General features: G+C 35.9%; 2 protein-coding genes across 2 annotated transcripts; both read left to right on the top strand.

Annotated features, from left to right (window-relative positions):
* The first annotated feature begins 4,514 nt into the window (after positions 1-4,514).
* Positions 4,515-10,770, top strand: LOC137628770 (uncharacterized). The gene is made up of 3 exons (XM_068359973.1): positions 4,515-4,661; positions 6,923-7,054; positions 8,048-10,770. Exon 3 carries the CDS (start codon positions 8,121-8,123, stop codon positions 9,906-9,908), a length of 1,788 nt encoding a protein of 595 aa, XP_068216074.1. The 5' UTR covers positions 4,515-4,661; positions 6,923-7,054; positions 8,048-8,120; the 3' UTR covers positions 9,909-10,770.
* A 1,201-nt stretch (positions 10,771-11,971) lies between these two features.
* On the top strand, positions 11,972-14,238 carry LOC137628494 (uncharacterized). Its single transcript, XM_068359650.1, has 6 exons — positions 11,972-12,010; positions 12,280-12,977; positions 13,104-13,275; positions 13,372-13,563; positions 13,766-13,957; positions 14,056-14,238. The coding sequence occupies exons 1-6, from the start codon at positions 11,972-11,974 to the stop codon at positions 14,236-14,238; spliced, it is 1,476 nt and encodes a 491-aa protein (XP_068215751.1).
* The last annotated feature ends 3,262 nt before the right edge of the window (positions 14,239-17,500 follow it).

Raw genomic sequence — 17,500 nt, 5'->3', positions numbered from 1 at the left:
GGGCCGTGGCGATCACCTTCCAGCACTTCGGGTACTGCCGCTGCAGGGTAGAGATGATCGTCCTCAGAATCTGCGTGTCCTCCGAACTGCAGCGAACGCACCTGTCTCCGACGGCCACGATGGGCAGGTACGTCTTAAGGGCGTTGCCACGTTCATCGCAGGGCCCTTGGCCAACGGCGCACTTCACGTGTGTCTCCACCAGACGTTTGTTCCTCAGGCCAACGAGTACCTGAGGGAGGCTCTCCCGGAACACCCTCCCGAAGGCGGCGGGAGATGTCAGCAGCAGAAAGGCGAAGACGAGGCTGTAGAGGACCTTCATGGCAGCGAGATGAGGCAAGGCGAGGGGCGATGTTCACTCTTCGGTGGATCTCGGCAGACTCTGGGGCATCACGGTGGCATCCGCCTCTTTATAGAGGCTGCAGATCTTCGAAGGGAGTGTCTGGCATCTGGGAGGAGTCGAGCAGGTTGGGACTAGATTTGGTCAGATTCTTTGTTTGTTGAATTATTTATTGTTTTTTTCTTGGTAGATTTTCTTCAGCAGGTGGATTATATAGAAGTAGCTTAGATATGTGTAGATGTATGCTCTGTACGTGGCGTTGTACACATATCCTCGTATGTATAGATATGGTTATATACACGTTATTCGTAAGATTTACATATACACATCGTGTCTATATATATATATATATATATATATATATATATATATATATATATATATATATATATATATATATATATATATACAGTATATATATATATATATATATATATATATATATATATATATATATATATATATATATATATATATATATATATATGATATATGATATAAAAAAAAACTTTATTAATATTGTTATTCATATTTGAATCGCTTACATCAATCTGTTTTCAAATTATTGCTAAGACATATAGTACAGATTTAACATTTTGAAAGCAACTCTTCACCTTTGAATTTCCCTAAATCTCAGTCACACAGACTTTTGGTTCTTTCGCTCTGAAACTTTCCTTATTCCATCATCTTGGTTCTATGATTCCAACCCTTCCTTTTTAATTGTCTCTTCGCCAGTCTCTCTTATTTATTACTGTTTTCTATTGCTTTTTATAGTGGTTCGATATATATCAATAGCAGACGAAAGGCACAGTGAAAATGCCCTAGAGACTGAGCACCCAGACCAGGGAGGGCCAGGCAATGGCTGCTGAGGACACAGTAGGTAGACCTATAGGCTTCCGCAAGCATCCCCATAAACATTTTCCAGGATCCTATAAACTTTTTTTTTTCTTCAGGATCCTATAAAAATTTTCAGGATCCTTTAAACGTTTTCCAGGATCCTGTAAACGTTTTCCAGAATTTTATAAACGTTTTTCAAGATTATATATACGTTTCCTAGGACCCTGTAACCCTTTTCCAGGATCCTATAAATGTTTTTATCAGGATCATATAAAAGTTTTCCAGAACTTTAAAAACGTTTTCCAGATACAATAAACGTTTTCCAGGACCAGATACACGTTTTACAGAACCATATAAACGTATCTTATGATCCTATAAAAATTTTCAGGATCCTGTAAACGTTTTCCAGGATCCTGTAAACATTTTTCAGGATCCTGTAAACATTTTCCAGGATTATATAAACGTTTTTCAGGATCCTATAAAGGTTTTTTAGGATCATGTAAACGTTTTTTAGGATCCTATAAACGTTTTCCAAGATCCTATGAAGGTTTTCCAGATACTATAAACGTTTTCCAGGATCCTATAAACGTTTTCCAAGATCCTATGAAAGATTTCCAGCATCCTAAGAAGGTTTCCCAGATACTATAAACGCTTTCCAGAACCCTATAAACGTATTCCATGATCCTATAAACATTTTCAGGATTCTGTAAACGTTTTTCAGCATTTTGTAAATGTTTACCAGCATCCTATAAACGTTTTTCAGGATCATATAAACCTTTTCCAAGACCCTATAATAGGTTTTCCAGGATCCTAAAAAGTTTTCCAGGATCCTATAAATATTTTCAAGGATCCTGTAAACATTCTCCAGCATCCTTTAAACATTTTCCAGCATCCTGTAAACATTTTCCAGCATCCTGTAAACGTTTCCCAGGATCCTATAAACGTTTTCAGGACCCTATAAACATTTTCCAGGATCCTATAAACATTTACAGGATCATATAAACGTTTTCCAGGATCCTATAAACATTTTCCAGGATCCTGAAAACGTCCTTCATGACCCTATAAACGTTTCCCAGGATCCTATTAAAAATTTTCAGGATCCTATAAACATTTACAGGATCATATAAACATTTTCCAGGATCATATAAACGTTTTCCAGGATCATATAAACATTTTCCAGGATCCTATAAACATTTAAAGGATCATATAAACGTTTTCAGAACCCTATAAACATTTTTCAGGATCCTATAAACATTTACAGGATCATATAAACGTTTTCAGGATCCTATGAAAATTTTCTAGGATCCTATAAACATTTACAGGATCATATAAACGTTTCCCAGGATCCTATAAACATTTTACAGGATCCTATAAACATTTACAGGATCATATAAACGTTTTCAGGACCCTATAAACATTTTCCAGGATTCTATAAACATTTACAGCATCATATAAACGTTTTCCAGGATACTATAAACGTTTTCCAGGATCCCATAAACGCCTTCCAGGATCCTATAAACATTTTCCAGGATCCTTGTAAACGTCTTTCATGACCCTATAAACGTTTTCCAGGATCCTATAAACGTCTTCCAGGATCCTATAAACATTTTCCAGGATCCTTGTAAACGTCTTTCATGACCCTATAAACGTTTTCCAGGATCCTATAAACGTCTTCCAGGATCCTATAAACGTCTTCCTGGATCCTATATACCTTTACAGGATCACATAAACGTTTGCCAGGATCTTATAAACATTTTCATGGATCCTGTAAACGTCTTTCATGACCCTATAAACGTTTTCCAGGATCCTATAAACGTCTTCCAGGATCCTATAAACGTCTTCCTGGATCCTATAAACCTTTACAGGATCACATAAACGTTTGCCAGGATCTTATAAACATTTTTATGGATCCTGTAAACGTCTTTCATGACCCTATAAACAATTTCCAGGATCCGTCAAATTTTTTCCAGATACAATAAAACGATTAAAAACACTAACACCAAGAGCAGACTTCGTCTGGTCACCTAAACACGTTATTTAATACAAAAGATAAAAGACATCTTTTGCCTCCCCTCTTTTCTATGGTTTTATTTCCATTTCAGACGAATGTCTACTGTCTGAATAGACATTCAGTGGCAGCTGGACAGGTTCAACCAAACTAAACCAAAACCAAACAAGAGTCTTTTTATAGTTTATATATGACATATCTGTTTTGACGTTGTTGCCTTTTTTAGAATGATTTGTTGTTAATTTGTTCTCTTCATTTATTTATTTCCTTATTTCCTTTCCTCACTGGGCTATTTTTCCCTGTTGGGGCCCCTAGGCTTATAGCATCTTGCTTTTCCAACTAGGGCTGTAGCTTGGATAATAATAATAATAATAATAATAATAATAATAATAATAATAATAATAATAATAATAATAATAATATGCAAACCTGAGTTATGAGTCTTATGTCTTAGGCTCTGAATCTTGGGATTGTACACCCTGGTGTTGAGTGTCTCTTGCTGGAAGATACAATTAGATGTACACTCGTTGTTTCCTGTGTTTTTTTCTATAGTCCATTTCTTTTCGCGATGCATATTTGCACCGACTCGCGGCGGTGCCCTTTTAGCTCGGAAAAGTTTCCGGATCGCTGATTGGTTAGAATTATCTTGTCCAACCAATCAGCGAACCAATCAGCGATCCGGAAACTTTTCCGAGCTAAAAGGGCACCGCCGCGAGTCGGTGCAAATATGCATCGCTAAAAGAAATGGACTAGAGTTACTTCTGTCTGTTAATCTACGGTTACTTCTGATTTGTACTTTGTTTTCTCTTACGTCTTTCTCCCTTTTCTTTAAATTAATGCTTCTTAGACAAGGCGATTGGATCTTGTTTGTTTTCCAAGATGGAGAGAGAGAGAGAGAGAGAGAGAGAGAGAGAGAGAGAGAGAGAGAGAGAGAGAGAGAGAGAGAGGGGAAGTCCTCTTATGTTTTCGCAGAATAAAATTCGTCCTATGAGAGAGAGAGAGAGAGAGAGAGAGAGAGAGAGAGAGAGAGAGAGAGAGAGAGAGAGAGAGAGAGAGAGAGAGAATGTCCCTATCTTGTTTCCGTAGAATAAAATTCGTTCTATACGAGAGAGAGAGAGAGAGAGAGAGAGAGAGAGAGAGAGAGAGATGTCCCTATCTTGTTTCCGTAGAATAAAATTCGTACTATACGAGAGAGAGAGAGAGAGAGAGAGAGAGAGAGAGAGAGAGAGAGAGAGAGAGAGAGAGAGAGAGAGAGAGAGAGGGTGGAAGCCAACGCTTATTTTCGACTTTGAAAAAAAATCTATATTTTTGAAAGTGTCAACAAACAGTTTCTGTCCAATGGTCATTAAGGATCATCGGGTGTTTCTCTCCTTTCCTTCAAATTCAAGAAGACGGGGAAAAGGGAAGACGGAAGGAGAATTGGCAAGTTAAGTCACTCGAAGAAGTGGTAGTGAGAAATCAGGGAGCTAAAGAGGGCTGGTGAGTTTACGATTTACTTAATTTGCGGGTTATTATTTTCAATGTTGCTATTTTGCTCATTCGAATTGTTTGGTGTTTTTATTTCTTCTCTTCTCTACTTATGACTTGCTTTAAGGGCTGCTTTCCTTTCCCTATCACGTTGAACAACCCTGCTATCAACAGGACCTACAAAATCAGTTATGTACATTATGTATTGTTTGTACATCACGATGCATAACATCATGACTTGCTTTAAAGGCTGCTTTCCTTTCCTTACCACGTTGAACAACCCTGCTATCAACAGGACCTACAAAATCGGTTAATTATGTACATATATTGTTTGTACATCACGAAGCATAACACCATGACTTGCTTTAAGGGCTGCTTTCCTTGCTCTATCCCGTTGAACAACTCTACTCTATACAGGACCTACAAAATCAGTTATTATATGCATTGTGTATTATTTGTATATCACGATGCATAACTGGTGTTTTGATGTCAAATCTACATACCGAAACACTTTAGGAACCAAGGCTTCCGTTTCTAATTGAACGAAATATTCCTCTCTAATTAATTTTCGAATTTTAACACCTGTAGTTCATTTGCAGATTGAATATTTACATAAGTGATATTTCCTCAACTTCTTTTACATGATCCATATCCTTTTTATTAAACTAATTCGATTTAAGTCTTTTAATTCTTTAGATGTAGAGGTTTATATCGTAAAATTAGCGTCCTGCCATGTTTTGACAATAGCATAATGTTGTTAAACTGGTGGTTTCACATTTCGTGTATCTAAAGTTTATTTTCTCAAAAATTTAAATTAAAATCTCAATAAATAGCATTTTGATGATAAAGTTAACTCGCCATTAAATTATTTCCTCCATTAAAAATCCAATTTATCAGGTTAAACTGCCATATGTTAAATTTTGCTCCAATTTATCAGATTAAACTGCTATATGTTAAATTTTGTTCCAATTTATCAGTTTAAACTGCCATATGTTAAATTTTGTCCCAATTTATCGGGTTAAACTGCCATATGTTAAATTTTGTCCCAATTTATCGGGTTAAACTGCCATATGTTAAATTTTGTCCCAATTTATCGGGTTAAACTGCTATATGTTAAATTTTGTCCCAATTTATCGGGTTAAACTGCCATATGTTAAATTTTGTCCCAATTTATCGGGTTAAACTGCCATATGTTAAATTTTGTCCCAATTTATCGGGTTAAACTGCCATATGTTAAATTTTGTCCCAATTTATCGGGTTAAACTGCCATATGTTAAATTTTGTCCCAATTCATCGGGTTAAACGGCCATATGTTAAATTTTTTTCCAATTTATCGGGTTAAACTGCCATATGTTAAATTTTGTTAATCCAATTTATCGGGTTAAACTGCCATATGTTAAATTTTGTTCCAATTTATCAGGTTAAACTGCCATGTGTTGAATTTTGTTCCAATTCATCGGGTTAAACTGCCATATGTTAAATTTTGCTAATCCAATTTATCAGCTTAAACTGCCATCTGTTAAATTTTGTTCAAATTTATCGGGTTAAACTGCCATCTGTTAAACTTTGTTAATCCAATTTATCAGGTCAAACTGCCAACTGTTGAATTTTGTTAATCCAATTTATCCGATCCAATTAGTTGAAACTTTTAACTAATTAGTACGTGAATTCTTCTAATTCATCTCTTTGAAATAAAATGTGTGCTTCTTAGAATTTCGTCTTGTGTGACAGTTTCACGATTCTTGTACTGACTTGACTAGGAAAAATGGCACAACGCTTTTAATTTGATTTCTCGCGTTCATCATTAGTTTTCCATTGGGCTTCTATAGTGGTTATGCACATACTATAGTTCATTTGTATTAAGTCTAAAATTTGGTCTCGCTGTCTATTTTGGCAAGGTTTGTTAGAGATGAAGTTCGGTATTGCTGTAATACCGAAATGGTTTTCTGGACTGTAAAAGCAATTATTCAGTAACTAGCATTTGGGATAACGCTCTCTCTCTCTCTCTCTCTCTCTCTCTCTCTCTCTCTCTCTCTCTCTCTCTCTCTCTCTCTCCATAAGCTATGCATGCCACTTTTCTTATTTAAGTTGCTAACACAAGTGTTTTCAAAATGCAAATCTTTACTTGCCAAATAAACAAATAGAAAAATTAAGTAATAACTCATATGGCTACTGGAAACATATAGCATTAATTTTGACTACTGGAAACATATAGCATTAATTTTGACTACTGAAAATATATAGCATTAATTTAGATAAATTATGTCTTGCAGCTTCCCCCTTGCATAGAAGATACGAAAAGGGGCGGGTTGGAACTCCCCTGGCAAAAGCAACCTTGCGCATACATGACGAGCAATAAGTACGGCCAAGGAAACTCCAAGAGTTCGGAATTCCAGAGTCGAAAGGTAAGTTAGAATCTACTATCAATTCTGAGGCAAAGCTAAATCATAAGATTATGCGGAAAGATGGACGGGCCATGTAAGGCGGAACAGAGCCAGTTTCCTAGAAGATTATAGCTAAAAAGATGGTAATTGTCAGGATATAGTAACCATAGAAATCCAAGTTCTCACGCTTATGTATAACCTAATTTAGCCGATCACATATGTGTCTGCTCCACATATTTGATCGGCTAAGTGTTCGAAAATTAATCTAAAATTTAAAAAATAATTTTCTTTAGTGTCCCGTTTTGTCCACTGCATACCGTAATTAACACTAGGTCGGAGGGGGAGGCATTTGTTATAAGAGGTATGAATTAATTTGAACCACAACTACAGTTACAGGCGCCTATGTGAGAAACCTACAGTTTGCCAGAGGTTACCAGTTTAAAAGCCTTATGGGTCAGAGTTCAGGACGTTTATCTTCGCTTTCCCTTTTATCTTGTGATAGTTAATGGTTCCGTGGCCCGTCTTTGCACTAGTTTAGGTTCTAGACCAAACAGCTGTCCAGCGCAGTGAGGGATGGTGTAATCTCTTTACAAGAGGTCCCTTAATATGGGCAGGAAGAATTATCCATGATCGTCTATTCATTTATTTTTTTTCCATATACGGTTTCATTAAGTATTTTCTCCTTTATAATTTCTAACCTTCCTAATCTATTTATATTGATGAGAATGTTAGATTGCATCAAAACTTGATGAACTGAACTGGAGATATTTCGATTTCGACTATAATCAAGTGTGTCATACATTTCCAGTATTGCTTGAAAATTTTCACCACGAAAATCAATCTCGCCTGAAAGAGAATATTGCATTTTTACTGATTGAAGCTAAACATAATATAAGTTATTTTGCAGTATCTCTAAATCTTCTCAAATCCCCGTTAGTTTATAGAAAATAATCATCCTCCTCCTAGATTCTCTTCAAAGCAAGTTGGGTGATAATATTCAAATTCTATTTACAGAGTTCTTCAGCATCACTGACGAGGAAACACAAACTGAGCTACAATAAGCCCTGAGAGTTCATCCTAAGGTGAAATGTACACAAGTTATTACATGGAGGCCCTCCCTTTCAGCGTGAGGTGCCTAGAAACGCGTAAATTAACGGAGGGTTTCCCTGGTTTGATTCCCGTCGTCATCGAGAAGGCTCCGCGCATCAAAATGAAGAGCGTCTGGATCAGAAATGTCTACCCGAAGTCAACCTCGCTAAGAGAGATTTACATCTACTTGCGCTGGAATCTGAGAGTGAGAGAAGATACCCACTTTGCCATATACATCAGTGGCACCATGCCCAGTCTTAATTCTGATATGGGGGCCCTCCATAATAATTTCTCCCATGCCGATGGATATCTATACTTGGCCTATGGCGACGGTAAAGCAGATCCCAGTAAAATGATGGTGGTTGAACCTCCATCTTTCAGAAGTGTAAAAGCTGAAGGGTATGCACTCACGGAGAGGGACTATGAATCTGTAGCGTCACGAGGGAGATTAGAGTTTCCATTCCTCAAGGGAAAATCCCCAGCTTTAGCACAATTGCCACTGTCTTCTGAGGCTACATCTAGGAATAAGCCTGCAGGACCTCTTAGTAAGAAGTTGTCAGGTCGGTTTTCGCATTGCCTGTCTGATCCATCTATCCCTTTGAGCAGTGAGAAGGGGGCCTGCGCCTTGCCCGTGGAGGGGGCCTGCGCCTTGCCCGTGGAGGGGGCCTGCGCCATGCCCGTGGAGGGGGCCTGCGCCATGCCCGTGGAGGGGGCCTGCGCCATGCCCGTGGAGGGGTCCTGCGCCATGCCCGTGGAGGGGTCCTGCGCCATGCCCGTGGAGGGGGCCTGCGCCTTGCCCGTGGAGGGGGCCTGCGCCATGGAGGGGGCCTGCGCCATGCCCGTGGAGGGGGCCTGCGCCATGCCCGTGGAGGGGGCCTGCGCCATGCCCGTGGAGGGGGCCTGCGCCATGCCCGTGGAGGGGGCTTGCGCCTTGCCCGTGGAGGGGGCCTGCGCCTTGCCCGTGGAGGGGGCCTGCGCCTTGCCCGTGGATGACCCCATTGCTCTGTGTGATTATGGAGATGGCGAGATGGTGTGGGAGCAGGATTTTGACGTGTCGTGGGAACAATATAATCGGACGCGTTTCAAGGATTTACCTAATCAACCACCTGTCGAAGAGGTTGGTGGTGCTTTTCCAGATGAGGAGTCCCTGTCGGCTTGCTCTCAGTCGAGTTTCGATTCTTCGTCGTTCGGATACTATTATCTATCAACAGACAGTAGTAATTCATCGTCTGGAAGCGGTGGTTCATCAAGTGGGAGTGGCGATTCTTCAGGTGGAAGCAGTGATTCGTCTGGTGGAAGTAGAGGTTCTGGTGGAAGTAGAGGTTCTTCAGAGGGGAGTGCCAATTCATCAGGTGGAAGTGTTGATTCGCCACGCGAATCTCTCTCTCCGGCAGATGTCAGCAACTCTGACTATCGCGTAAGCCTTGCTCCACCAACCAGACGTTCTAGAATCCCTTTTCCATTTTCCCATTCTAGGTCTGCACCCTCATTAAGTTGCGTTGGATCTAGCCCCCTAGTTCACCATTTCGGTACTCTTCGATCAAGATCCAGTCCTGTGTCCTTATGTTTAGAAATCCCTACTGCTGTTCGTCATCGCCCAAGGTTAGCATTACCTCGGGACCAAGCACGGGCCCTGCATCGTTCCAGATCTGTAGAAACTTCTCGCGATGCGGAATATCTCGCGTCTCGCCAAGCGAGTTCTGCGCCAGAATCCAGGCAAGAGAGTCCAGAGCCTCCAGTCTTCGATTTGGTGGCTCATTATTTCCCGGGTCATTATTTCCCTTAATATGGATAAATTTCCACATACATTTTGTTATTGTTCCAGGAGGAAATGTTTGTTTCTCTTAACATTGTTTTATAAGGCATTGTTAATTTTAATGTAAAGTTAAGAGCCACACTTATCTGATGGTTTCCTCGGAAATAAGGGAGTGGCAATAATTTTTTTTTAATATGCTTTTAAGTAAAATTCAATAACAAGATATTAATGATTTAGTAACATAATCTCTCTTGCACTAATTTGAATTTTAGTATTTTTAAAAATTTCAATTTTTTGTTTTCTTGGCAATAATTGGGAACTTCTTAATATAAGTTGCGACCTTTTGTTTGGTTATCAAATTTTTACTTAAACACTTCAAATAATTTTAAATTATAAAATAGGTTAAGAAACTATATGTTAATAAGAAACTCTATGTTAATATTCCAAATCATCTGATGTTACAAAACTATGCATGTAGTTTATAATATTAAGTCTTGGATTGCTAAGTATTCAAGAATTTTGAAAGTTTAGGTTATTTTTAATCTTTTTAAGAAATAAACTGTTGAAGTTAAAACTAAGCTTTTACATGTTAACATTCTACAAAATTAGGTTAAATTAGTTTTTCTTTTAAAGTTTTATATCTCTGGTTCTTAAAATGTTGAAAGCATAACTTCCCCTTATCTAATTCTCAGTAAAGTTAGTTCGGTTTTAAGTTTGGCGATGTAACTTTCTCATAAAAAAATCCTGCATATTTAAACTTCGCGGATTTAAGTTTCTGCTAAATTTACTTTGTGTTGTAACATATGCATATTGTGCCAACTGATCTATGTTTAATTTACCATCGCAAACACTGTAATTATCATTGTAATAAATTTCTTTTAAACTGTAAAAAGCCCTTTCTTTCATCTTAAAATTCATTCATATACTAGAGCATATTTAATAAAAGTGGTCAAGTTCTTAATGGTAGTGAATATTTTTCTCTTTATTCACAAAAACTTTCTATCAAATATCTTTATTTGATTAATTTAAAGGTTTGAGGTTTAGAGGCCACACATGAATGGCAGAGGGAAGGGACAGTGACATTGCCCTATCAAGTAGGACAATGCCCTAGAGACTGACCATATATACATATGATCAGCGCCCAAGCTCCTCTCCACCCAAGCTATACTGAATTTTTTTCAATGAGGCGCCTTTGCACTGACTCGCAGAGGTGCCCTTTTAGCTCGGAAAAGTTTCCTGCTATCTGATTGGTTAGAATTATCTTGTCCGACCAATCAGCGAGCAGGAAACGTTTCAGAGCTAAAAGGGCACCCCTGCGAGTCTGTGCAAAGGCGCCTCACTAAAAAAAAATCACTATAGGACAAAAGAGGGGCAGATAATGGCTGCTAATGACTCGGCAGATAGACCTATTGGTTCTCTCAAACACCACCCCCTTCCTTAGCTCCCAAGGATGGTGAGGTTGCGGCGACCAAAGGAACTAAAAGAGTTTGAGCAGGACTCTAACCCCAGTTAGGTGTACCACCAGTCAGGGACGTTCACATATCGGCCACCACAACTAAGAATATATTAAGAATCTTTAGGGTATAAGTAAACAGATATTCCTGATTTTATACCTTTTAATTCTTAGAGATTTTAACGGAGTGTACAGTTGCCTTCATTAATTCCGGTACACTAACGTCTCCTAAGCTTTACGTGAAGTGTACCGGAATTAATGAAGACATCTGTACCTGTTATTTATTGGAATAAAGTAATCTAAATTAAAAACTAATTGGCAATTAGGAAAATTTAAGTCTTGGATCTTAAACTTGTGCCAAGAAACTATAATTTTGTTGCAATTGTTGCGATCTACACAAGTTGAGATTAAAAATAATGATTGGCTGAGTACGATTAAAGATAGCAAGACTTAAGTTGAAAAAATAAAAATACAGTGAATATGGCCGAGTACGAAAAGAACTAAAGACAAAGCTGAAAAATTATAGTTGAAATGGGCAAGTCCGAATCAAATTATTAAGATTTTTTATTTCCTTTTTTTTTTTTTTTTTTTTTTTTTTTAGCCGTGTCTCTGTTTCTATTAGATAATTATAGATAAGGACATGACTGACGACTTGAAAGACAATCTGTTTTGCAACAAAGTTTGGTTTCTTTTGTAAGGAATTAATGACAGCCCAACGGAGTTCCCCAAAATGATGGGTTCTTATTGACTTCGGAATTTGCAATTTTTAATTGCCTACATATTTTAATACATATATTTAATACATAAACATCGCAGAATGCTATTACTAACTTGAACGTACTTGAAAGATACTTGTTAATTAAATATTCAATGAAAGATCAACTAAAGTTTTCTTTCTTTGCCATAACTTTTGGGATTATATTTCCAGCTTTTGGATTATATTTCCAGCTTTTGGATTATATTTCCAGCTTTTGGGATTATATTTCCAGCTTTTGGATTATATTTCCAGCTTTTGAATTATATTTCCAGCTTTTGGGATTATATTTCCAACTTTTGGAATTATATTTCCAGCTTTTGGATTATATTTCCAGCTTTTGGGATTATATTTCCAACTTTTGGGATTATATTTCCAACTTTTGGGATTATATTTTCAACTTTTGGATTATATTAACAGCTTTTGGATTATATTTCCAACTTTTGGAATTATATTTCCAGCTTTTGGATTATATTTCCAGCTTTTGGGATTATATTTCCAACTTTTGGGATTATATTAACAGCTTTTGGGATTATATTTCCAGCTTTTGGATTATATTAACAGCTTTTGGGGTTATTATTTCCAGCTTTTGGAATTATATTTCCAGCTTTTGGGATTATATTTTCAACTTTTGGATTATATTTCCAGCTTTTGGATTATATTTCCAGCTTTTGGGATTATATTTTCAACTTTTGGATTATATTTCCAGCTTTTGGATTATATTTCCAGCTTTTGGGATTATATTTTCAACTTTTGGATTATATTTCCAGCTTTTGGGATTAAATTTCCAGCTTTTGGGATTATATTTTCAACTTTTGGATTATATTTCCAGCTTTTGGATTATATTTCCAACTTTTGGAATTATATTTCCAGCTTTTGGATTATATTTCCAGCTTTTGGGATTATATTTCTAACTTTTGGGATTATATTTCCAGCTTTTGGATTATATTAACAGCTTTTGGGGTTATTATTTCCAGCTTTTGAATTATATTTCCAGCTTTTGGGATTATATTTCCAGATTTTGGGATTATATTTTCAACTTTTGGATTATATTAACAGCTTTTGGATTATATTTCCAACTTTTGGAATTATATTTCCAGCTTTTGGATTATATTTCCAGCTTTTGGGATTATATTTCCAACTTTTGGGATTATATTTCCAGCTTTTGGATTATATTAACAGCTTTTGGGGTTATTATTTCCAGCTTTTGAATTATATTTCCAGCTTTTGGGATTATATTTCCAACTTTTGGGATTATATTTCCAGCTTTTGGATTATATTTCCAGCTTTTGAATTATATTAACAGCTTTTGGGGTTATTATTTCCAGCTTTTGGAATTATATTTCCAGCTTTTGGGATTATATTTCCAGCTTTTGGGATTATATTTTCAACTTTTGGATTATATTTCCAGCTTTTGGATTATATTTCCAACTTTTGGAATTATATTTCCAGCTTTGGGATTATATTTCCAACTTTTGGTATTATATTTCCAGCTTTTGGATTATATTAACAGCTTTTGGGGTTATTATTTCCAGCTTTTGAATTATATTTCCAGCTTTTGGGATTATATCTCCAGCTTTTGGATTATATTAACAGCTTTTGGGGTTATTATTTCCAGCTTTTGAATTATATTTCCAGCTTTTGGGATTATATTTCCAACTTTTGGGATTATATTTCCAGCTTTTGGATTATATTAACAGCTTTTGGGGTTATTATTTCCAGCTTTTGGAATTATATTTCCAGCTTTTGGGATTATATTTCCAGCTTTTGGGATTATATTTTCAACTTTTGGATTATATTTCCAGCTTTTGGATTATATTTCCAACTTTTGGAATTATATTTCCAGCTTTGGGATTATATTTCCAACTTTTGGTATTATATTTCCAGCTTTTGGATTATATTAACAGCTTTTGGGGTTATTATTTCCAGCTTTTGAATTATATTTCCAGCTTTTGGGATTATATCTCCAGCTTTTGGATTATATTAACAGCTTTTGGGGTTATTATTTCCAGCTTTTGATATTTCCAGCTTTTGGGATTATATTTCCAGCTTTTGGATTATATTTCCAGCTTTTGGATTATATTAACAGGTTTTGGATTATATTTCCAGCTTTTGGGATTATATTTCCAGCAACTAACTACAGATTTTCGTAAATGTTACTGGTCATAAACTCTGGCCGCTGTTGATGGTGAACTGCTTATAACTGGTTCCAACCTGCCTTTACTTGATATGTTTACATACAACCTTATAACTGGATCGAAGCGGATTAGGCTTTTGATATAATAAAAAAAAAAAGGAAGGAATTCGGTGGGCGGCGGAAGGGTTGAAAAATAACCAAAAAAATTATTAGGCGGGTCTTGTTGTTGTTGTTGTTGTTAGGAAGGGTTGAAAAATAACCAAAAAAAAATATTAGGCGGGTCATGGCGTTGTTGTTACCATCAATATCAATATCATCCGCTAAGCTACAACCCTAGTTGGAAAAGCAACATGCTATAAGCCCAAGGGCTCCAACAGGGAAAAATGGCCCATTGATGAAAGGAAATAAGGAAATAGATAAACGATATGAGTAATAATTAACAATTAATAAAATATTTTAAAAACAGTAACATCAAAAAGGATATTTCATATATAAACTATAAAAAGACTTAGGGCAGCCTGTAAAAAAAAAAAAAATAACATTGCTGCAACTTGTAACTTTTGAAGTCCTACCAAAGAATTTAACGCTTTTTAACCTTCCTACTGGTCTAATATTCATTTTGCAGTAAAACTAAAGGATCTTGGCTAGTACCTTTGCCTGCTAATTATCTTACTTTTAATAATTTCCGAAGTGAAACCAATTCTTACGTCCAAGAGTTAGCCTGGAGAATACTTGTGCATTCGACTTCAAACATTATAAATTTGTAACAATTCATTAACATATTGCTTATTAACAATAACATTTGGAGTCTAATGCTTTTTTTTTTTTAACCAGGATTTTGAAAAATATCTATAAAGAAAGGATGAATAGAATGGTCACAAAAAAGTATACAAATTATTGTTTTTGAGTAACTAAAAATCAAAACTGGAGAATATTTGTGAATTCGACTGCAAACAATACAAATTTGTAACAGTTCATTAACATATTGCTTACTAACAATAACATTTGGAGTCTAATGCTTTTATTTTAACCAGATTTTTTAAAAATATCTATAAAGAAGGATTAATAGAATGTTCACAAAAAAGTATATAAATTATTGTTTTTGAGTAACTATTATTATTATTATTATTACTAGCCAAGCTACAACCCTAGTTGGAAAAGCAAGATGCTATAAGCCTAAGGGCTCCAATAGGGAAAAAACAGCCCAGTGAGGAAAGGAAATAAGGAAATAAATAAATGATGAGAATCAAAATTAAGATGTGTAATTCTGTAAATTGTTAAATCAGATGGGTTATATTTAGAGAAAAATGCTATTGAATGTAATCAAAATATAAATATTGAGATTGTAAAAAAATATGTAATTTAACTTAAAAAAAAAAAGATAAAAAAAAATGTTAAGGGAATAATTCCAGAGAAATGGATCTAAAGTATACCAGTGCCCCAAATCCATTCAAATTATAGTATTTTCCTAAAATTTGTTGTTTATTATATATCTGAAGTTCCCGACTGTTGATACAACACTCGCACTGGTATCGAGTCACAAGCACTAGGAGGCAAAATGGCATATTTAGATTAAAATTGCTCCTTCGTTCTCTAATCTTGGGTAGTGCTATAGCCTCTGTACCATGGTCTTCCACTGTCTTGGATTAGAGTTCTCTTTCTTAAGGGTACACTCGAGCTCAGTAATATATCTAATTTCTCTTCCTCTTGCTTTGTTAAAGTTTTTATAATTCATATAGGAATTATTTATTTTAATGTTACTGTTCTTAAAATATTTTATTTATTTCCTTGTTTCCTTTCCTCACTCGGCTATTTTCCCGGTTGGGGCCCATGAGCTTATAGCATCCTGCTATTCCAACTAGGGTTAGTAGCTTAGAAAGTAATAATATTAATACTATGTATCATTAAGCCTTTTTTACAGTCGATTATTTGCTGAAAAGACAATGGCTCTCCAGTTTTCATGAATTGTTCGTAATGACAACATACTCTCCTGGTGGACTACTACGCGTAGCCTTTTGTACACTCGGGCACACTATTCTATCTTATTTCTTATCCTTTTTGCTTTTTAAAGCTTTTATAATTATTGTTACTGTTTTATTTAATTTTTAATTAATTCTCTTACAGATTGTTCATTTCCTTATTTACTGTCCTCAACGGGCTATATTTTTTCCTGTTGGAGCCCTTTGGCTTATAGCATCCTGCTTTTCCATCTAAGGTTGTAGCTTAGATGATAATAATAATAATAATAATAATAATAATAATAATAATAATAATAATAATAATAATAATAATAATAATAATAATAATAAAAATAATAATAATAATGATCTGTTAAATAACAGCAAAGACTAGATGTCTTGGGTTAGAGTTCTCTTGCTTGAGGGTACACCCAGGCACACTATTCTATCCTATTTCTCATCCTCTTGTTTTGTTAAAGTTTTTTATAGTTTATATAGGATATATTTATTTTGATGTTACTCTTCTTAAGATATTCTATTTTTCCCTCTTTCCTTTCCTCACTGGGGTATTTTCCTTGTTGGAGCCCCTGGGCTTATTGGAGCCCCTGGGCTTATAGCACTCTGCTTTTCCAAACAGGATTGTAGGTTAGCAAGTAATAATAATAATAATAATAATAATAATAATAATAATAATAATAATAGAGATTTGGGAGACAGGGACTGAGTTAGTAAACAGGCTCCCCTCCCTCTTACCATGGTGAGTTGGTGATAAATTCACTTATATACTTTAATTTTCTGATCCTGGTTTGAAAGTCCCCTGTCTTGGAGGCATGGGGTTCATTTAACACGACCCCCTTTTCCTAAGATACTGGAAATACTGTGATCTTATTTTGGATTTAAAAATATTAACCTCCAATATCCAGTGATTACCTTCACGTGGTGTCGAAAAATATACAGGTCTAAAAATGTGTCTACTCCAATTATTATTCTATAACCATTTATAACAACTGTGACGGGCCGAGAGAAGGTTGTGACTCAAAGACAGGGTGAAAGCAACTGAGTGAGTTTATAATAATAATAATAATAATAATAATAATAATAATAATAATAATAATAATAATAATAATAATAATAATAATAGGGAAGTGGGGAATATGGGGAAAGGAAGAGTACCCCTGGATACAATCCAGTTTTATAGCTCAAAGGCAGGTACTCTGGATGGGAAAGATTTAGGAAATAGGGAGAAAGAGAAGTACAGGAGAAGAATAAAAGAGAGGGGCAGACCCTCTTGCGATATTAGGAAATTGGTATAGAACACTC

This window comes from Palaemon carinicauda, chromosome 36, assembly GCF_036898095.1.
Source record: "Palaemon carinicauda isolate YSFRI2023 chromosome 36, ASM3689809v2, whole genome shotgun sequence".
NCBI lineage: Eukaryota > Metazoa > Arthropoda > Malacostraca > Decapoda > Palaemonidae > Palaemon > Palaemon carinicauda.
The sequence above is the reverse complement of the archived record's forward strand: the minus strand, read 5'-3'. Positions and strand labels throughout refer to the sequence as shown.